Source organism: Puma concolor, chromosome C1 (genome assembly GCF_028749965.1).
Source record: "Puma concolor isolate L17-30 chromosome C1, mPumCon1.1.hap2, whole genome shotgun sequence".
Lineage (NCBI taxonomy): Eukaryota > Metazoa > Chordata > Mammalia > Carnivora > Felidae > Puma > Puma concolor.
Window position 1 is genome coordinate 134,942,366 of NC_141674.1, and position 23,329 is coordinate 134,965,694.

Genomic DNA, 23,329 nt, shown 5'->3' on the forward strand with positions numbered 1-23,329 from the left:
GGATAAACCATATTTATAGTACAGCAGTTTGTCAAAGATTTTTTTAGAGATATTTGTACTTATTATTTCTAATCATTAAGCAAATTCAAAACTTGTTATTATGTTCTTCCCCAGGGTTGTTTTGTTGGCTTTGATCTAGCACATGCAGTTGGAAATGTCGAACTCCGCTTACATGACTGGGGAGTTGATTTTGCCTGCTGGTGCTCCTACAAGGTACAAATTAGTTAATATGTTCACATCCTTTTATTACACATTGATTGTTATCTAAATGAACAACTGGATTGGTGGCCAGTTTTAACTATTTGATTTACTTTCCTCCATTTCTTTTGTTACTGTTTTTTTCTGACTTTAGTTAATTATAAAGTCATGTGATAGAATAGTATAATAAACAATTAAAATTGGGTATTTCCATCCACTATAGAGTACTAATTCCTTTAATTGCCTGGCTACTATAGAAAAATCATGAGATTTTAGGAAAAAAGCTCCACCCTTAGAACTTAATTCAAATTGATTAGGTTCTTAGGTTTTGGTGATATGCTGTGTCATTTCTACATACATAAAGATAATTCTTATGGAATCAACTTGATATTGATATTTGAAGACAATTTCATTGACAGGGATTATGGAAATGAAACTAATTTTATTTTAATGTAGGTGTTTTAAAAATAGATGCTTTATTATTATGGAAATATTTTTGTAACAAAATAAATGAAATGAATAGGGTTTAAAATTAGATAGACTTCATTGGAACTGTTACCTATTTAGTTGATGCAAAATTTGGCCAAAAATGTAATAGGTATTTAGTCTCAATTAATAATGCTTATGTTTATTTTTTTTTCTTTGAGTTAGGTAATGTAAAATTATGTTTTATTATAAAAGTTCAAATAATCACATTTTGAGCTGGTCAAAAGTTGGTTTCATAACAAAAAAGTCAAGTGATTTTATTGTTCATTTTTATCATATGCTCATACATTTTAATTTCTTTTCTATCCAGTATTTAAACTCAGGAGCGGGAGGTCTTGCTGGTGCCTTTGTCCATGAAAAACATGCTCATGCAATTAAACCTGCGTGAGTACCATCTTCAGATTCTTCTCTGGTGATGAATAAATTAATTTGCATTAATGATATGCTAAATTTACATGAGCTCTTGAAGGTGCTATCCAATAAGAATCTGGATTGATTATAATTATATTACCATTCTATTAACAATGATGCACTTTATTAGAAATAAATGCTTTTTGAAGAGTTCAGTTGGTTGAACATGAATCACAAAAGGGGAAGCTCAATGCTAAAAATGAGTCCTTATAATCATGTAGAGCAGATGGTTTAATGCAAAGAGATGACTTATTTTTTTTCAAAATTAGACTTCAGAAAATTTCAGATTCCTCACATTGATGAATAAATCAAAGGCAACCAGAGCTGTGCCTAATAGAGCCTTAAATGTGGTATGTTATTATTAAAATTACATCTACCTTTAAAGCTAGAAACATTATATGATGGTTTTGTAAGGATTATCTTCTGTCCTAAAAGATTTTATAATCCATGAAAACTGAAGAAGCTGAACACTGAACAACACAGACTGCATAAAAAGCAATACTTTTCTACTTTATATAACTTTCTCATTTTTTAGAGCAAGTATAAATGCAAATGTGATACATTAACAAATTTATACATTTTTATTTGACTAGGGAACTTGTAAGTTTGTTTTTATCTGTATGGAGATAAAGAAATAATATTCTGAAAAAACTCCTTTCAGAGTTTTGTATCAAAGTATATGTGATGAGGAGACTGTCTAGACTCATAATAGGTAATATAATAATGTTTGATTAGTTTTCTGAATCCTCTCAGCCACTAGCTGAGTGGTGTAATCTTTACAAGAATTGAAGCTGAATTAGTAATAAAACTTGGAGCACCTCACATTTCTGAGGTTCTATGCATATAAATCCAAGAAATTGAAGATGATTTTCTACAGTTCATTTAATCATGTCTAAAATTTCTTCAAGATTTTAAAGTTTTAAAATTAAATAGAGCGTTTTCTTTAGACAGGTATTTTGTCAGGCAGATGTCTTCCCCAAATATATTGTCAGTATATTAGATTTCTCCCCATGTCCCAAATTCTCTGAAAAGAATATAAAGCATTATTATGTTACAGGAATACTATGCATATTTTAAATGGTCTCTTTTTCATTTTTAGCAAAACCCATTGATAGTGTTTTACCTAACATAATTGGTTTCCCTGTAGACAGTATATAAGATACTGCTTGCTTTTGTGTGGAGACTTACTACTCTGATCATTTCCCACTCTCCACTTAATTAAATTGTAATAGAGGATCTGGTGTATCATACCAATCCAAAGACAAGCTGGTGGGTTGGTGAGGGATATGTTAAGTAATCTACACAAATTTTCAAGAATTTAAGCGTTAGCAGCTAAGCTCTGATCTTACAGCACATGTCTGTTGCACTTGGAATTTCTTTTGTCACTATTTGTCCTTCATGGATGAGAAACAGGAGGGGGTGAAGCCGTCATAGTGTGCTCACATGCACTTCGTCTTGTAGAATCCCAACATCCTCTAGACCACTCTAATTGTTACATCTTTGGTCCCAGGAGAAAGACTGTATAGACAGGCCAAATTCACATTCCAGCATGATCACTCGCTGGTCCATAACCTGAAGAATGTTCCTTGACCTCTCAGTGTTCTAGCCTCTATATAAAGATAATATCAGCATCTACCTCATAAGCAATGATTCTGAGAATAAAATGAGACGGTGCATGTAAAGCACTAAGCACAATTGTGAAAGAATTACATGTTGTCCATACATCTAGGCTAAATACTTTGTCGCTTCACTGTGAAGTTGTATGTCACCTCTTAGACTTCTGACTAGCAGAGATCATTTCTCTCAAATAGAAAACATAACCTCAGAGGCTGTGGCTTGTAATTTGTAGAACATGACACAGTTTTGTGTCTGTTACCAAGTTCGTTTCAGCAGGCCTTTGAAAGGCTGTGTAAGTTTCCATTCCTTGAATGCTCTTTTACAGGCCTTACATTCCTTACCGTCTGACTGGTTCCTCGCTAATTAATGAGTTGAATGAGATCTTTATTGATCTTCACTTCATACTTATAGGAGAGACATGCTTTTAACATTTTGAAAATTATATGTTATTATCTCTTGTGGCATTTTAACCATCCGGCTTTGGTCTCCAAAGACTCAAATCAGGCTTGACTCATGAAGCCCTCTTTACAGGAAACCCTGTTTGTTGTTAAAGCTTCTTTTTACATCATGTCAGAATGACTAATTCCAACGGTGCCAACTTCCACCCAATAGTGGAATGTAACAGCAATTGATGTAGCAAACGTTGGGAAGTAAACTCTGTTGCTTTTTTAAAGGGTGACATCTAGTGGCTAAGCGTGCTATTTCAAACAAGTAGTATACAAGTGATATTTTCTTTTATGTCATTTATTCTTTCTTAAGAATTTTTAAAGTATATATATTTAAATTGGTTTTTCTTGTACTATTTGACTGTATTTATACTGTGATACTTGTGTAGTCAAAACCTTCAAAAAAAAAGTAAAGCAGGATGAAGGTCAAAGTTAAATTAGGGGCATTCTAAGTGTGTGGTTAAACAGAATGCATAAATGTTCATCAAGGGTGGGAAAAAGGGCATTATGGGAGTGACTGACCCACCTGGTGTAGACAGTGGATACCAGAATATGTAACCCTGAATTCTAAAGTTTAATATTCAGTATATAACTTTGAAATATATTTTATATGTTTCCATTAGCAACTGGTAAATTACACCTGTACCAAGAAGTGCACTTCTGTTTTTGTTGTTGTTGTTGTTTACATAGGCATTTTGGCCATTTTTCAGAACATATGACCTAAGACTTTTTCCAAAAACCTTTTGCCAATAAAGAGAAAGAGTACAGACTATCGTCAATCCACTGCATTAAGCATCATAACTCAAGCCGTTATTCTCAAGTAAAACTTGACCTTGTCCTAGTTTATCATCACCTTTTCTCATTCCAGTGTCATATTCTAAACTTTGTCTATAGCTAAGAATTATTCTAAATTAGAACTAGTTTTGAGTAAATGCCATCTTGTTGGGTTTTTTTTCCTTCAAGGCTGACTTCAACTCAGTCTATAAAATTAATAATTATTGCTCTGAGATATAAAGTACAACACTTTTAACTATAAGAATTTGAAGATCAGGGGCGCCTGGGTGGCTCAGTCGGTTAAGCGTCCGACTTCGGCTCAGGTCATGATCTCACTGTCTGTGAGTTCGAGCCCCGTGTCAGGCTCTGTGCTGACAGCTCAGAGCCTGGAGCCTATTTCCGATTCTGTGTCTCCCTCTCTCTCTGACCCTCCCCTGTTCATGCTCTCTCTCTGTCTCAAAAATAAATAAACGTTAAAAAAAAAAGAATGAAAAAGAAAGAATTTGAAGATCAGAAATGCATCACTAAAAAAGGACTTAAATACATTGAATTTTTTTAACTTTATAAATGTTGACTTTTTTGGTACACTTTAGATCAGTAATTAACCTTTTGATTTTATGGGATTCAAAAATATCTGAAGCTCATAAAATGATTCTTCTGTAGGAGCCCATAGACTGCAATTCAACACCCCCAGCCACACATACATACACATATATATGTGCATGTGTATATATACTTTTTTTTTTTTTTTTTTTTTTTTTGAGAAAGAGACTCTAGCATGAAAACAGAACAAGCCTGGATCATAAGAGCTCTTTTTTTTTAAATGTGTTTTTATTTATTTTGAGGGAGAGAGGAAGGAGAGAAAACAATATGGGGAGGGCAGAGACAGAGGGAAAGAGAGAATCCTAAGCAGGCTCTGCACAGATGCTTAACTGACTAAGCCACCCAGGAGCCCCATATTAAGATTCCTTCTGTCACTTGCTTTTTTACCCCATCCAGTAAGACCATTCATACTAGAAAATTGCTGTTCCTCACTTTCCATAATAAAGCTTTATTATTTCCATAATAAAGGACATAATAAAGCTCCAAATGCTCCAATGTATTAGATTTATTGAAATGTTCATTTCCCTTAGGTTTTTTAAGTTTTTTGAGTGACCAAGAATGAGACCTACTGATAATTTTGATGAAAATGCTAGAATTTCAAATCGTGTTAGCACATTCCCATAATCAGCTAGAAGTGTGTGATTGAAGCCTAGAAATAGAGATGACATTTTTAAGGCTTTTTAAAGGGATTGAGTCATCTTCTTTATTATAATAAGTAATTTCCAGGTTAAGAAGAACTAGCTGAAGAGACTAGCCAACTTTAGTGCATGGTTAGGGCAAATTTTAGAACTCAGCAATGTAGGTTATTATTATTTTTATTTGGGAAAATAAAAAAAAAAAAAAAGACAAGCCAAACAATATTCAGGAAAGTCTAAAAAAGGATAAAAAGAGGCATAAAGAAAATTTAGCAAAACGACTTAAGAAAAGTTCATGCCATGCTTGGCCCAACTGTACAATTAATGTTATATGGGAAGACCATCTAATACACATTTGTTCCAGGGAATGCTGACTTGACACATTGATTCTATATACTTCTCCAGGCAATGCTGGAGAATGCCATCATCTAAAACTTATCTATAATTTAAACCCGGTTTTAGTTTCTTAGTGATCCTTTTGGACTTAGGTATCGTATTCTTGCCTAGTACCTGCATAAGTTCTCCTGGTTAAAGGCTAGAGAACGAGGAAGTGTAGGGGACACCAGCAAGGTGTGTAAATTCATAAAACTCCAGGTCCTTTGAAATGCAGTAGGCCAATATCAATAGATTTCTCCGTTTTCAGAGAATCTTAAGTTGAAATGTGACCTCCACTTCCTAGGTCATCTGTTAGCCTGTTTCTCATGTTCAGTGTTTACTATTAACTTGGATGACTTCTCAGCCACAACTTTTTGACTTCTCAGTTATATTAGATATCCTTCACCATCCCCTTTGTCATTGATGTTTCCCTCCCACAGCCCTAGGCTTCAGGGCGCCATTTTCTCTTGCTTCAGCTCCAATTTATGTGATGACTCTTCTAAATTTTACAAAGTTTACTCTTTCACCTTTTCACTCTCAGTGCCTCAACTTTGGTCCCTGAGTCCAGAAATATCCACAGTCTTGGTTTCAATAATAGACATTTGTAGAGGACACCAATTTGCATTTCCAGCTTTATCACTTGCTTAATTTTTAGCCCTTCTTTTAATCTGATTGTAAATTACAAGAGTTTCTGATTACCAAGGCATTATCCCAGTTCCCAAAGACACATAGTAATGTTAGAAAGCAAAGATTGCCATAATAGAAAATATTCCCTAATGAACTACTCACAAAATTAGCCTTTACTGAACACCCTTTCCCAATTAGTGTTAGCATCTATCTCTACGACTTATAAAATGTCTTGGTCTCTTGCTGGTTATAAAATTTATAACTGTCAGGTAACACAATAAAAACATAATGAAAATGGATTGTAAAGTAAAATTTTTCAAGAGATTCAAGATTTCCTGATGCAAGTGATACTGAAGAATTGCTGAATCACAAAATTATGGGCAGTGAGAATCTGTCAGAGTTAGAACCAATAACAGATGAAGTAGAAGAAATTAGACACGGTACTTCAAAAGCAAATGACTTGAATATCAAGGATTGAAAGGAAATGATGAATGCTTCAAAAATTTTTATAGAAATGATCATTTCTATGGTCATGCTGAAAAAGTTAAATGTAATATGAAAGAGATTGTATTTTTCTATCCCAACATTTTTTGAAATACACCAAAAAAATCAACACTCGATTTATTATTTACTCCTTTTAATAATTAGCACATTATACTTCTAACTTGTTTTATCAAATTTTGTGTACATTTGCATATAATTTTAAACTTTACCTTTTAAAAGCATCTCAATCAAATTTTAAAAACTTCCATTAATTACTATAAAAATATGGTTATTTCTTTAAAATGGATTTTATTTTAAATGACCTTTTCCCAGTATTCCATTGGTCATCAAATAATGAAGAATTCCATTACGTCCATATTTCTTTCTAATCTCAGGGTGTAAACAGAGTGAAACTTCCATTTTATCTTACTTCAGCAGAAGTATCCTTTTTAAGGTACTCATCTTTGTCATGTAAAGAAACTGATCCTGGGACGCCTGGGTGTCTCGGTCGGTTAAGCATCCGACTTCGGCCCAGGTCATGATCTCATGGCTCCTGAGTTTAAGCCCCAGGTCAGGCTCTGTGCTGACAGCTCAGAGCCTGGAGCCTGCTTCAGTTTCTGTGTCTCCCTATCTTCCTGCCCCTCCCCCACTCATGCTCTGTCTCTGTCTCTCTCTCAAAAATAAATAAACATTAAAAAATTTTATTAAAAAAAAAAAGAGAGAACGATCCTGAGTCAATTAAGAAGACATGAACAAATATAACCAATGCATATTTTTGTACAAGTAACTTTCACAGATGAAAATAAATATAAGATACTGCCTATGATTTTAACTTATAATCCACTATAGAGATAATATTTTAATAACTGAATAGATGATTTAGATGACAGGTAACACAAGTTAGAATATGTGTTTTATATGTTTTATATGTTTATATGTTTTTATGTTTTATAGTTGCTAAGTGAATTCTCAGACCTTGCCATAGGAGCTGTGGATAGATATCTTTAACTCAGGTGCTTTGGAAAAGCTTGGTGGGGAAATTTACAGTTAAAATCCTCTGCTGAATGGAATGCTACATTAACTAAGTGAATAAATTTACTCTTTGTTACTTTGAGAGCTGAAATTTTTGCCTATGAGAAAGATTTCACTTGGTTAGTTTCACACATTTGAGAAAGTATAAAGAAGAAGAAAGAATTACTTAAATGACATTTCTTAAAGGAATATGTCAAGTGATCATTTTCTTTTAATACTTTTCACTAGAATTTTTATGGAACCTGAGTTATTGACCTAACATTTAAAATTCTGCCTATTATCATGAAATTGCTCGTTATCCCTATTCTACAATATTTTAGAAATTATAAACACTGGTGAAATCAAGTTTGCTTCATGCTCACACTTAATTTCAGAGCCAAGCTCATGGAGGGCATTAAACTTGTTCTAAGTTTTAGTCCCTAAATCCTCACTGTAAGGAGCCCAAAAGATGGCACATTGATTGAAGAAAATCAATGGAATCATGACGTATAACCTATACCTATCTTCATTTGGAAACCATGTTAGATCAGTAACTCTAAAAGGATCCCTTATCTTCTTGGCTTGAAATAATTTTAACTATGCATAATCATCTAGATGATTTTTGTGTGTTGTGAATTTAAGCAGTAATCATAAAAATAACATTTATTCTCTGGGGTGTGATCACAATTAGAAATAAGTTCACTAAATAATCTGATTTTTTCAACTCAGGAGATAAAGCAATCCTGGCTCTTAAAGGGAAGCCAAAATAGTAATTATCAGTATAAAAAGATATATTAAAGCCATTGTTACTTGCAAATCACTACTCTCAGATAATGGTGACATAATCATTAATTCGGGAAAATTGTGGAGTCCTTTGAAATCTCAAAATTTATTTTTTCTTCTAACGTTGCAGTTAAGTGTCTCTGAAGATATATGAGGTCAGTGAACCTTTCAGACACCAAAAGTAAAACTTGTCAAAGAGCTTCAGCTCTTGTTTTAATTACTTCAAGTTTTGCCCCTAAAGTGACCTTTGGAATCTGCAGGGTAGTTTTATATATATGTATATGAAGAACCAGTGCTAAAACTTTTACTTGTTAGTATTGAGAAAAATACATGTATCTATTTGGCTCCTTATGATGGCCAAAACAGCCATGGTGCAGTGATACCTGTGTGTGGGCCACACACAGACCCACTGGATCCTGGTGCTTTCAAAAGACTGGGCTGGGCTAACTTCACCAACCACAAGAACATTTGTAATAAAATACATTGTTCAGAACAAAGTTCTGAACTCATGTGATCTGTTTTTTTTTTTTTTTCTTTGCATACTTGTTTTTACTCAACTACAAAGGAGAAGATTTGATTGGGTGGAAATGATCTTTTTTCTCTAGTGTTGAGGTCTGCCTTGGTCATGACTAGTTCATGTATAGATATTTTGCTTTGGTTCCCTTATCAATCTCTGTTCTAATCAGATTTGGACAAGATTTTAGAAGATTTGGTAGAAGTCATAGAAATTTAGGCTGAAAATGGTCTTTTTTTTTTTTTTTTAAGGGGCCTGTGATACTTGTGAGAAATCATCTTTACATGTTCAATATGATTGTTTGAATATTGGTTATAAATTAATTCTAACTTTCTTGAGTACAAGGACATTGTCTTGTGATATTTCTTTCTTTCATAATCTGCAGTGTCCCAAAAAAATACTTTTTAAAAAATTTTGTTGTTGAATATATGGTTTTCTTTACTCTCAGCATAATAGACAAACCATCTTCTAGCATATGAAAGCATTTCTACTTTGCAAGTTATTCTGAAGGGGGCATGATTTGCAAAATACTGTCAAATTAAATATGCATTTCCATATGCTTCTACAAAGACCAAATATATCCAGGAAAGCTAGCTATAGACAACTTAAAAAAATCCTTCATGAGTATTTTAATCAACATTGCAGCAAGTCCTTTAGAAAGTCCTAAATTCATACATCTCTGTTTTTGTGCTTTTAACATCAATATTACCTCAAAGGATTATAAATCAATATTTCAAAATAATAATATAATTCAAGAAAGCATATATAGAAAATTTTCAAAGGGTTTATTTGTTAACAAAGCTTTCACACCAGGAAAATATTGACTTAGTTCTTTTAAAGACACCATATTATTCTGAAACTTCAGGAAATAATTGTCATTAATCAAAAGTCATCATATCAGGAAGTGCTTTTTTATAACTACACTTGTCACACTGTCAGACTCCTGGACATACTTGAACAAACCACCCCTTGAATAAGATTTGAAGATGTAATTGGGGTGCCTGGGTGGCTCAGTTGGTTAAATGTCAGACTTCAGCTCAGGTCATGAACTCTCCGTTTATGGGTTCGTGCCCTGCGTCGGTCTCTGTGCTGACAGCTCAGAGCCTGGAGCCTGCATGGGATTCTGTGTCTCCCTCTCTGCTTCTGTCCCTCCCCCACTCACACTCGGTCTCTCTGTCTCTCTCAAAAATAAATAAGCATTAAAATTTTTTTAAAAAAGAAGATTTGAAGATGTAGTGAATATGTAACAGAACCAGGTGGAGTACTCTAAACAATGTTTATAGGTGAGTGAGCAAATGAGAGGAGGAAAAGGAGTTGAGTTTCGTGATACCTTCTCACACTGTTTTCCAGAGCAGTGTTAAATTGGTAGACTTAGAATAGAGAAGAGCAATTGGGAAGAGATGAATATATGTGTGTGTGTGTGTGTGTGTGTGTGTGTGTGTGTGTGTATATATATATATATATATTTTTTTTTTTTTTTTAGAAAATAAGATTTGATAGAGATTTTCTTTACTAACTAGGAGTGAGTTGGTAATATCTTACCTGTCCAGGGTCATGGAGATGTCAAGCCTTATCATAGTCCTGCTTGGGGACTCTTTGTTGGCACCACGGGATGAATGTACAATTTATAAGCTAATGCAACCTGTTTTGTCAGTTTTCGAGATTTTTTTGTTTGGCATTGACACTTTTGAATCTTCTGCTGTCACTTAGCCATGATTTTACTTTTCCTGCAAATGTGCTGGTCTCCAACTGCCTAGAATTAGACTCTCCTTGCTTTTTCTCTTTTATTTTTTTTAACTTCTTATTATAGTTTATATCTACTGCTTTCCTTATTCCTATACACTAACTAGTTCCACCTTCTTTATACACTGATATACTGTTATTTCTGGATTCCATTGTCTCCTTAAATGATAGCAATAGTGTTTCTGTTTCCAAGTCTCTCTTCTTAGTTGGCAAAGTGGTTTAGCAGAGTTAGTGGGATGCTGTGAGGAATGGCCTGAGAATGGGACTAGGAGTCTTAGGTACCCATGAGACCATGCCCAAATCCTACCAAACATATCTTCCCTGAGGGCAGAGTTTTAGTATGCTTAAACCCTTCCTTGTTTGCATTTGGTCTTTCAAACTGGATTGATTGGCTAGAAGAGACAGTCAGTGGAGGCTGGAAGAAACACTTTGGCTAATGATAGATGAATAGAGCTTGGAACAACTAAAAATGAAGAGCCCAAAAAGTCTATAATTGTTCATGAAAAGAAGTTTAATATATTCACTGAACACTGTGGAAAAAATTTGACTTCTAGTTGTATAATGTCCTTGTAATACATTTGTAGTCATTGAATAAATATTTAGTGAGCATCATATACATATATATATTCCAGGCAGTTTTTAAAGTGTTTGGATGTATGTACAAACAAAGCAAAAATCCCTGTCCTCAAAGAGGTTGCATTCGAGCCAGAGAAGACAAACTATACATATAATAAGTAGCAAATTATATAATGCATTTGAAGTTGATCAGTCCTATGGACAATTGGAAAAGTAGGACAGGAAAAGGAGATATAAAAATACTGTATGTGGGATCCTTGGCAATGTGCAGTATTTAAAAGACATTCAGAAAAGCCCACATTGAGAAAATAAGATGTGGATGAAGAAGTGAAGGAGACAGAGGGTGGGCCAAGCAGTTATCTGGTCAAGAAAGTTCCAGGCAGAGGGAGTATCTAAACGTAAGACAGGAATGTGTCTTGAATATTTGAGGAATAGTTAGGAGGCTAGCCTGGCTGGAATAGAATGAGCCAACAGGAGATGAGTAGATGAAATTTAGAGAGCTAGAAAGGTCCATAACATGTAGACCCTTAGAAAACTATATAAAGACATGGCATCCATTCCCATTTTGCCAGAAATGCAACATGGCATAGCAATTTTCAAAATGATCCCTCTGGTGGCTTTGTTGGGAATAGACTATAGGAAGGTAAGGATGGTCTTCAGAAGACCTGCTGGGGAACCGTTAGAGAAAGCAGGCAAGAGGTGGTCACAATTGAAAGCAGAGGAGTAGCAGAGGAGGTGATGAGAAATTGTAGGATTAGGGATCTATTATAAAAGATAGGTGGCAGCATTCTGAAAGAGGTCAAGAATAGAAACGTGTATTCCAGTTAAGGGATGTTTGCAATCATACAGAAGTGAGCTGCTCACTATCTAAAATATGGTCACAGATAATAGGATGACAAAAACAGGATAGGGTTAAAAGTTATTAGAAAATTGAATCAATAGGATAGGGAAAAGTTTGGATAGACAGGAAAGATTAATTTGATGTTTGGGCAAAAGAATGCTAAATCATTAATCGAATGTCATGTGGTTATTTCATTTATCAACTGAAAAATATTTCTTGATATCTATTATAGGCAAAGCAGTATGCAGGGCATAGGGGATACAGACGTGAATGAGCCCCATTGTCCCAATGTGAGCAGAGAAAGGAAAGAGGGAGGTTGGAGAAACCTTTGTTGAGGAGGTGATATTTGAGCTGACTGGAGAAATTCTCCTAACTGGTACTGAGGCTGGAGAGGAACAGGCAGTGGAGGGGTGTTCCAGGCAGGGTGTTTTTACACGCATCCCAGTCAGGGACCAGAATATTGAGGTCCTTGAATTCCAAGTAAGTAATTTTCATCTTTAGCTTAGAAACAGTGGGGAGCCATCGACTGTTTGATTAAAAATTCAGGTCTCTTCACCTCTCCAGGTATTGGTTTGCTCAGGGGAAAAATAAATAGTTAGGCCTGGGGGATTGCTAAGATTTCTTCCAGCTTTTAAACTCTGCTTGTAAGCAATAAAAATGAACCATCAGAATAAGGTGAACCACCTTTATGGGTAGTTGAGAAACTAAAACCAGCTTGATGGAAATCTGTGTGTCATCAACTATATTGATGGTTTTGGTGACCCTCTTCCCCTCTACTTTTTTGTAGTAGGTGAATGCAATCAAGCAGACTTAGGTTCAGACAAATTTGTAACAAACTTTACTATCACCTTCCCATCTTTTTCCTTTTCTCAAGTATAAAAGAGTACTATATGCATATTTCTGAAAGTTCATCTGCCAGAATTTTATTATGAAAATTAAGAATATATAAAAGCTATTTGAATGAATAAATTTCTCATTACTTTCTGAATAAAACAACCTTTGTGGAACTTTTTGATTCTGTGAAACATAATTATTTCATGAGGAATTTAAGTAATATACTTTTACTTGAGGTTAGGTTATAGAGGATATTAGGATATAAGATGGCAGGCATTCGAACTTATCCCCAGTTGCTATTACAGATTTTTAAGAATAAATAATTATGCTGTACCCCAAATGTTCCATATTTTTTTTGCAACGTTGTATCAATTTGTCTGATTCAACACATTTTTTTTTTTTCAACGTTTATTTATTTTTGGGACAGAGAGAACGCATGAACGGGGGAGGGGCAGAGAGAGAGGGAGACACAGAATCGGAAACAGGCTCCAGGCTCTGAGCCATCAGCCCAGAGCCCGACTCGGGGCTCGAACTCATGGACCGTGAGATCGTGACCTGGCTGAAGTCGGACGCTTAACCGACTGCGCCACCCAGGCGCCCCTGATTCAACACATTTTTTGAAGCCATGAAAGAAGTAAGACAATTGTATTTAGTTCTCAGTTGTGACCTTAAGTAAGACAAAGAGAGAGAGAGGTCGGGAGGAGAGGGTGTGGAGTGGGGGGAAGAAAATGGGGGAGAGGATGAGGAAAAGGAAAAGAAACAAAAAACTTATTCTGGTGAGGTTCATATTTCTAAACACAGATGAAAATTATTAAATGTATGGTAATAAATTGTCAAATTAAAGGACATTATGTAAACAATCTTTTATGCAAATATACTTTCTTAGAGCAGATTGTGATCTGATCTCTTTATTCGTTGAATTTTGCCCCAGCGATGAACTGCATTTTTAACACAGACTAATAAAACTGGGAAAAGTTGTTTTGTTTTGTCTTGTTTTGGTGTGATATGGGATAGGAGAGATAAGGGGTTTGCAGAACAAGTTAAATTAATTCAGTGCATGAAATATTCAGGGATTCATAGTGGAGATTCTGCCATTAAAGTCTTGCTAAGGGGATCAAGGAGAGTTTGGTTTTTCATTTCATAGCTCTTAGCATCCAAAATCATATTCAGGGGATCCCTGGTGGCTTTCTCTTACTGAATCTGAATATCATGCCTCAAAGATGTCTTTATAATAAGTGATACTTTCCATTTGATAATACTTACTTGAAACTCCTTTCAGGAAATTTATGATGTTCAAAGAACACAAAGCATATTAAAATCTTTACTTTTTATTATTTATCAGATCTCTTCCAACAACTTCTCTCAAATTTCTATTAATATCTTCATTCTAAGTGAATGAACTCCCTGCTTGAGTTTTAATTTTTGGTGGGAAAAGGTTCAAATTTCTGGCCCAAGTGAGATGAAATTGCATCTTAATTGTTATTGTTCATATTCAGTTTGTCAAAATGATTTATGAGCTTGTTGTGATAGTAGCTACTTATAAACTAATTTAATGGTTTTTAACTTTTCTTCATTAGCGTTAGAATATTTGCTTTTTAGAATTCATGCCAAGATTCCATTTAGATTACATTTCTTTTGTATTTTATTTTATCTTTCCTATGCTCCAAGTGGTAGAGCCTTAAAATGAATTTACCTTTCCCTTAGGTTTTTTTGTGATGTATTTTGTGTTTGAATGAAAAATTTTTTTAAATGATCATTCTTTATTTGACTTTAAACAACCCCCATTCCATCTGTAAAGGCTTCAAGGTGTGATGTATAAGCAATATGAACAATATGTTTATCCAAGTTTACTAAATTAGATGCTTCAGTCAGGGCCCTTGAAGAAGAGGAATTGATTACAGAGATTATAAAAGAACAGAGAAAGTAAAAAAAAAAAAGTTTTTCAAGGAAAAAATTGTGTATTTCTGCCAGCTCAGAACTCTAAGTGCATTTTTTAAGTAATCTGGGGAATATTACTTTTACAGAATCTTTGATTCATTTTTTTAAAAAATCTGCCTCAGGTGATTGTGTATTTTGCTAGAGAAAGAGAGAGGGAGAGACACAGAGAGAGAGAGAGAGAGAGAGAGAGAGAAAGAGAGAGAGGGAAACCGGAGAGGTGAATGAGAGGGTTGGGACAGAGGATATGGGAAAGAAAGAGAATCACAAGCTGACTCCATGCCCAGTATGGAACCCAGTGCAGGGCTTGACTTGGGGCTCGATCTCAGGAATAAGATCAAGACTTGAGCCTAAATCAAGAGTTGGATGGTTAGCTGACTGTGCCACCCAGGCACCCTGTTTGTGAATATTCTTGATCATAATGGTCTATATCTACATTTAGGCTTCAACAAATAACACTTGTGTTATTGTAGACTATTGAGAGTCTCGGAACCTCAATTTTTTCATCTGTATAGTGAACATAATAATAGCATCTAGGTTATAAGATTATTTTAAAGATATTGCTTAGAACTGTGGCTCATAGGGGCATCTGGGTGGCTCGGTCGATTGAGTGTCCAACTTCAGCTGGGGTCATGATCTCGCGGTTTGAGTTCAAGCCCCACACTGGGCTCGCTGCTGTCACCCTGTCAGCACAGAGCCTGCTTCGGGTCTTCTGTCCCCCTCTCTCGGCCCCGCCCCTGCTTGCTTTGCCCTCCCCAAAATAAATAAATATGTAAAAAAAAAAAAAAGAACCGTGGCTCATAATGAAAGCTCGATTAACATTTGTTTCTGTTGCTTCCAAAACTATTAAACAATTACTTGAACCTAAATCAGGAAAAACACATGCATCCCTAAATTAAACTTGTTGGACAGTTTTTACAAGACCTTTGCTAAATGGTTGAGGCATCAATCACCTGAGTTCATGTTGTTCAACTGGAAGATAATATGGGGAAAAGACTTTGTCTCTCTTACATATTATTTTACTAAATAGAATTCTTTTTTTCTTTATTATCTTATTTAAATTAACAATGTTTTATTCAAAACTTTAATCTGGTTAGTAGGGTACAGTTATAGTAGCATGGGCTCTTATATTAAAAACATATTTATGTTGTTTTTCCTGAAAATATCCAGAATAACCTGAAAAATGTCAAACATTATAGAAGAGATCTTAGTACTTTTTTACTTCACAAAGAGTTACGGGTAAAAATAAATTTTAATAAGATAAAAATGTCATTTTCCTGTTATACAATCCCATTTAAATGATTAAATTTCTTTTTATCAAGTGAAAGTGTAGAGCAATTAATTTTAGACATTTGAATCATTTCCCTAAGAAATAACATTTAGAATGTCATTAAGATTGAAGATAGATACCCTCCCCCCACCCAGCAATTAAAAGAACACAGTAATTACTAATGCTTTATATCAGAATGAAGATGCAAAGGGAAAAAAAAAACATCATATGAACAATCAGTGACAGTGTGAAACAATTCACAACTACTGGACCCAGAACTTAGAAGCACGTACAACATGGAACGTCTCCTCCTGCCGTTTTTTTTATGGCTATGTGGCATAAAACTAAGAGAGTTTGTATTTATGTTTGTTGAGTTGTTTTGATGAATATTTTCATCAAGTAATCACTTTGATAACTGAAATTGATCATGTTATCAATGTGATTACTGTCACATCCAGATATCAGTCATTTTATGTAGATTACATTATCTTCCTGCTCTGGTGTACTCTTACCCCATTTACTACTACTTGTTGGGGAATGATGGTGTAAATAGCCTTTATGAAGAGCTCTATCCTTCTTCTGTTTCTCTTGTTCTACTTTCCTTCTTTTACTAACTTCAATATTCATGTTGATGAAACTGAACTTAATCTTCATTTCTTTAGGTTTCAATATACTTGATATCTCACTTCTAATGGGATATGTCAATGGCTCTATCTTCCGTAGGCGCTGTTTGTTTGTTTGTTTATTTATTTATTTTTAATGTTTATTTTTGAGAGAGAGAGAGCAGGTGTATGTGTGCGTGCAAGCAGAGGAGGGGTGGAGAGAGAGGGGAACAGAGGGATCTGAAGTGGGCTCTGTGCTGACAGCAGAGAGATACAGAGCTCAAACTCACACTGACCAAGCCACCCAGGCACCCCACTTAGCAGTTGTTTAATATCAAACATTTAGGCTCCAGTCCATTTGCTTTCTCTCAATTCTTCCCACCTCACTACATCCCCTGGATTCTTGCTTCTTGATGAAGACTCACAGGTCCACCCATAGTTATAAGAGAAGGGGTGACCCAAAGGCATGAATACCAAGAGGCAGGGATGGGGGGGTCACCTGTCCACCCCTTTGTTGAATTAATATCTATTTAATTAGTTCCTGGCCCCAGCCTACCCAAGAGACTTTAAACTTGTGTGCAGGGACATTTCTATTCTAGCTCACTGTACTGTTTCTATCCATAGCTTCCAGCAAAGTGTCTCATTAACTACTTCTGAGGAATTGATGAATGAAATATGGAAAAAGTCTAATAAGCCTCAAAAAGAAAGGTAATTTAATTAGGAGCATAAGTGATAGAAATGAACTCACTAATAACAAGTGTCAACTTCAACTTATATTAAACTATTTTACTTTACCCATGTCTATTTTAGCTACTACTCTTCCACTCAGCTTCTAGGGATTGTGCATCTCAGCTTCTACTTTCTTATTGGTTTGTTAAGACAGTTGCTCTGAACCCTGATCTTCAACTTCCTTCTGATGATGCCATCTCAACCACAGCTTCTTACTTTGGGTCAGTGTTCCTGCTTATAAGTAGGATATGGGCTTACTTAGTTAGGTTCCTTTGGGTAATCACTCAGTCTCTGTAAGCCTTACTTTTCTCAAATCCAAAATGGTGGAAACAATACCTCCTGAGAGTGTTATTGTAAAGATTAAGTAAAATGACATGAAACTGTCTTGTCCATTTCCTAGCAAACGTGTTTTGGTTTTGCTCCTTTTCTCCTTAGCACTTTGCTTGTGAAAGATTTGCTCAGCCATGCCTTTTGAATAAGATTTCCTATTGGCATAAGAAACAATAATTTGATTAGCTAGACCACTCTTAAATGTACTATGGGATTATATAACTTCCACCCCGGCACAATGTGGGTGTAGTGTCAGAAGATGATGACTGGCAAACAATTAGAATCTCCAATGGGGTCTGGGGGTTGGTTCCCTTCATACTAAGCCCTTGGATAACAAAATACGATTTCTTCAGTAAACTAATGCAAAAGAGGCATGTTATCAAATAATGAGGTAGACCATTCAGAAACAATCAGAATACCATATTTGTACTTTCTCAGATATAAAGTTAAAGTACTTTTTATAGATTCAGTAAATAAAGCATAAAAAATGATGCCTTGACCTCAGTTATGGAATCAGTTCTCAATTTTTGTTTCTCTAGGAAGAACACATTTTTCCCTTCATGTAGTCACTTGTTTCTTTCACATTTAGGTTATGAACATGTCAGTACTTTCAAGCACACACTATTATTCGTCCTCTGATACCATGTTCGCACACTTGGTCTTTGATGTTTCTGTCAGATATTCCCAGCAACCATCATAACTCATGCTCTTGAATTTTTAATATCACTCCACCAACAGAAATGACAAATACCTAGTCTTTTAGCAAATACACAAGAATGAAAGAAAAGTTCCTAAGTAAGAAAAACATATTGAAATACTCTCCCAATTTTTATTTTGATCCTGTTGAAAAGTAATGGAAAAAAAACATGTTGCCATTATTTTCATGACCTCTCTCACAGACACTATATTTTCTTTAGATATTTTAAAATGAAAATGCCAAGAGGTAAATTTGGAATGTTTCTGTAAAAAAAGCATTATGTGCAATATATTATTTTTCAATATGTAACTACAGAAGAAATAATTCTCTTTAACAAACTGTAGTATTTTTCTTCTCTTTCATAAAATAAAAAATAAAATAATAGTCAATGCCTTTGTTCTAATGGCTGATAAATAGAGCTAATCATTAGACTAGAACTCCTTTCCTAATCCCTCCTTTTTATGCAAATCTAATCCAAGCTTCAATGACAGTGAGTCCCCTCAGTATTTACCTCTGTTCCATGCTGCAGAAAGGATGGACTTTCAATAAATATACATCACAATAAACATAAGGAAGGACTTCAAATAAACAACTACTTTGTATAGTGGTTTTGCTTTCCCACTCACTTTAACTCATTGATACAACCCAGTTATATGTTCCAATTAACTTAAGTTAGGTTCTGATTCTGATATTTAGTGTAAAAACATTTCAGAACTTTGATAAATATACTTTTAATTTATTATTATAGTTATCAGATATTTGATAATTTTTAAAGTTATATATGTAAACATCATCAGGTGATAAACTGTGGTGGATAAATAATTTTATTTTTTAAATTTTTATCAACTGAGTTGATGCAGGAAATTCAGTTTTGTTTCTTCTAGTAAACTTAGTGCCCTTTGTGATATTTTTCAGTAACTGCGGAGATTAAGTTCTGTCAGTTCAGACTTTTTTTCTTCTCTTCTTAAGATGGCATCTGAGATTGTTGGGGTGGGTGATGTACAGAACACTCAGCTATAGTTAAGGGAGAAGCATCTGGCCCACCGCCATCTCTAGGAATCCACTAAAATGCACCTGACACCCCCTTGGTCAACTGTTCCTCTTACTGCTGCATCCTCCAAGCTCTCTGTGGAACCACCATGGCCCCATGCCCTTTATTCCAACCCTTTATTTTTTTTTTTAATGTTTATTTATTTATTTTGAGAGATGGGGGCAGAGACAGAGGGAGTAAGAGAATCCCAAACAGGTTCCACACTGTCAGCACGATGCAGGGCTCAATCCCACCAACCATGAGATCATGCTCTGAGCCAAAATCAAGAGTCAGACACTCAACCGACTGAGCCACCCAGGCACCCCTGTCCCAACCCTTTAGATCCACTGGGGATGCTGAACCTCTCAGTCATTTCTATTCTCTTCTCTGGAGGCTCAGGAATTTCAGGATTCTCTCTCGGGTTAGAATAATCTTTGTTGGATGTGTTATTATTGTTTCATTCTGCTAATATTTTTACACGAAGACTATGGCACCAAGCTGCCGTGGAGGGATTCAATACAAACCCTCTGGATTGCCTTCAAGGGCTAAGGGAAGATAGTTTAGGCATTTTTTATCATCAGTTCTTCCCAAACATATCTGGAGTTCCCAGTGACCTCACAACCATATCAACACCCATCCCCTTGAACTTAACGAAGGGTAGGGAGTCCAGCAGGGCTCAGTATTAGGAATCTGAATCCAATCTTTCTCTTCCCTTTCTGAAGTTTCTCCTTCCTTAGCATGATAAAACTTTGTGAGTTAAGTTCATTTTGTCCTCTATTCTCTTTTTCAATTTTCTGTTTACGGTGTTAACTTTACATTAGACTGTATGAGACACATGATGATTAGAATTCTAAAATGCGTATCTATTGCAAACCAGAAGCCGTGACTTTTAAAGACTATTGTCTTTGTTATAAATTTCAAAAAGCTCATTATGGAACTCAAAATCAAAAGAGTTTTGATACTACATACATCCTTTAGTGCTTTCCATTTAACAAGTGAACCCTGAAACAATAAAATTTACTGATTCACCATGGAGAAGAAAGTTGTAGGTAACTGAAAATTATGGGACAAATTCTTAATTAATTTCTTAATTAATCTGTGATTGAAAATAACACTGGTAGTGGGAATAGAACCCAAACTGGACCATCAGTTTTTTAATCAGATTTAGTATTTTATTCTGGAAAAATAATCTGACAATACTGAAGTTGAATTAGTGTACAACTAGAATTTAGTAAACTTAATTTAAAAAAATCAGAATTCTTTTAAGATTAAATAGCATTAAAAAGACTGGACAAGGGAGGTGGAGAGAAATGGGCCCACATAGTCTATGTGTGTGTTAGAGGTGGAGGACACATCAGGGACATCATGCAAAATGCTCAGTGAGCCAAACAGAATGAATTGGTGTGCGATGATTATTCACAGTGTCAATGTATGCAACTGAAAATCTCACCAGTTTTCAAATGCTAGAGATTTCATGACCAGTGGCTGGATAAAGAACAAACAGTAACCTCCTAACATTCAAACTCTCTCATGTTCCCCAGAGGCAAAATGACATGCTAAATGTAAACTTAGATATTTGTTCATTTACTTATGTGTGGAATATTCCTTCCTCTTAGCTTTTTTCCCCACTATGTTTTTTTTTTTTTTTATTTTGTTTTGTTTGTGGAGATGAAAACTGGCAACATGTAAGATTACTGAAGTATAATGATAGATTTTTGAGCACAGAAATGAGACCATTTAAAATATTTCCCTGCATATTTTTTTGTATTTTGGGATGGACAAGAATATGTCATATAAAATTGGAAACTCAGATTTTACTAGCAGTGAATAGTGTCGTTTAGATGGAATGTCAACTTCAAACAATGAGAAATTCATGTATGGGCTCTTTGAATTAAACTCAGTGGCTTGAGCTGAATTTAGAGTAATGCCAAATAAATGGTTTTGTGAAAACTGAGGAATTGCCTTTCCTATTTTCTACATTAAAATATCCTGTACCTTTTGCTTTTTCCCTTCAGACTATGCCAAATTTATCATTTAGCTATCTGTATGATATCAACTTATTCTGGAATATACTTTGCTCCCAAAGTTTACGCTGTTGAAATTTTTTGGCAGGTTAACTTTCAAAATAAAGCTTGCCCTAAGACCTTTAAAAGCAAAAGTGGGCATCTATGTGGATAAAGTATTAAGTACTTTACGATCATGTAAAATTTCACAGTTAATGATTATTTCATTTGAAATGAGATGACATGGTCTTCACATCTGAGGCAAGACCTCAGATGCAACCATAATTAAAATTCTTGTTTTTCATAGATACATCTTTCAATATGAGAGTATGTCATTTAGAAAAATATCTGCTTATATTTACTAGGATTATTAAATTCTTCCTTTTATACAATATATGTTGAAAATTCTTCCTTTTATAACAATGCAAGTTGAAAATTTTCTCAAATATTTCTGTTCCAAAGTTTCTGGATTTTATAAATCATCTCCAGAAAAGTCTCAGGTATTTTGTTGTAGCTGGCTTTTGAATCATTTCTTAATGCTTTTTGAATTTTTTTAAACGTTTATTCATTTGTTTATAAAGACAGACTGAGCGTGAGCGGGGGGGGGGGGGGGGGGGGTAGGGGCAGAGAGAGAAGGAGACAAAATCCAAAGCAAGCTCCAGGCTCTGAACTGACAGCACAGAGCCCCATGCGGGACTCGAACTCACAGACATGAGATCATGACTTGAGCTGAAGTCAGATGCTTAACCGACTGAGCCACCCAGGCACTCCTAATGCTTTTTGAAGTAAATATCCATTATGATAAGCTTCAGAATCTCATGTGACCAGTTGTGTCATAAAATTTATTTTCTCTCAGTTTATCCCACAGATGGAGTTCAAAATGTTATATGAACTCATATTTACATTAGATTTGAGAAACTTCTGCCTTGTATTCTAACCATTAAAAAATAACTTCTGATAATTATATATTTTTTCAGTTTGGTTCTAGTTTAAATGAGTGATTTTAAAAGTTGAAAGAAAAGTAGGTTTTTAAAATGTTGGATAAGTTTCAGATAATACCTCTTCATTACATATTGGCTACATCTCAAGTAGTTGAGATAATTGTCATTTGGACAACACAGAGTTGTCTGCCTTGGGAAAGTCACTCAACTCCTCAAAAAATCTTGCCCTCTCTTAGCTCTGGTCTTTGCACGTGCGGCTCTGACCATGTGGAACAGTCTTTCCTTCCTCTTTTGCCAGAATATACTAATTCTGCTCAGCTTCCTCTTCAGAGCCTCCCCTGACCATCCCCATACTGGTTCAGCTGCCTTATGCAATGCTTCACTGATTAACTGCTAATCACACATCACATCCCCCACATTACAAACACTCCTCTACAAACTGTAAGAGGCAAGGCCCTCATTTTATCAGCTTATGTGCCAGTTGGGGGCAAAAACAAAACTAAGCAAGTAATTATTTAGTACGTACAAAATATACTCAACATTCTATTCTACATCTTTTGTTTGTTTGTTTCATGTCTCTTATAATCTTCCCCTTTGCAGAACACTGAAGTCTTCCTCAACTACTTTTAATTTGACAATTATATGGCATTTTATTGTACAGGTTTCCCATGGTTTTAAAACCAACTTCCTATTGAAGGGATTTTAGGTTCTTTTCAATCTTAAACTATTACTAAAGAGGATGCAATGACTATTACATAATTCACTCCATAGTTGTACAGGTTCTGGTGGGTAAATTCCCAGAAGTGAATTTGTTAGGTCTAAGGGTATATGTATT

The 23,329-nt window shown here is 35.0% G+C and overlaps 1 protein-coding gene across 3 annotated transcripts in view; it reads left to right on the forward strand.

Annotated features, from left to right (window-relative positions):
• KYNU (kynureninase) overlaps positions 1-23,329 on the forward strand; it is a 115,331-nt gene that overhangs the window by 67,305 nt on the left and 24,697 nt on the right. For 2 of the 3 annotated variants that reach the window (XM_086718492.1, XM_086718491.1), the window contains exons 9-11: positions 115-213; positions 995-1,068; positions 17,389-17,472. In XM_086718492.1, the coding sequence (XP_086574618.1) occupies positions 115-213; positions 995-1,068; positions 17,389-17,472 (257 nt within the window). The remainder of the gene's footprint in view (positions 1-114; positions 214-994; positions 1,069-17,388; positions 17,473-23,329) is intronic. The other variant, XM_025935306.2, reaches the window with a different exon arrangement.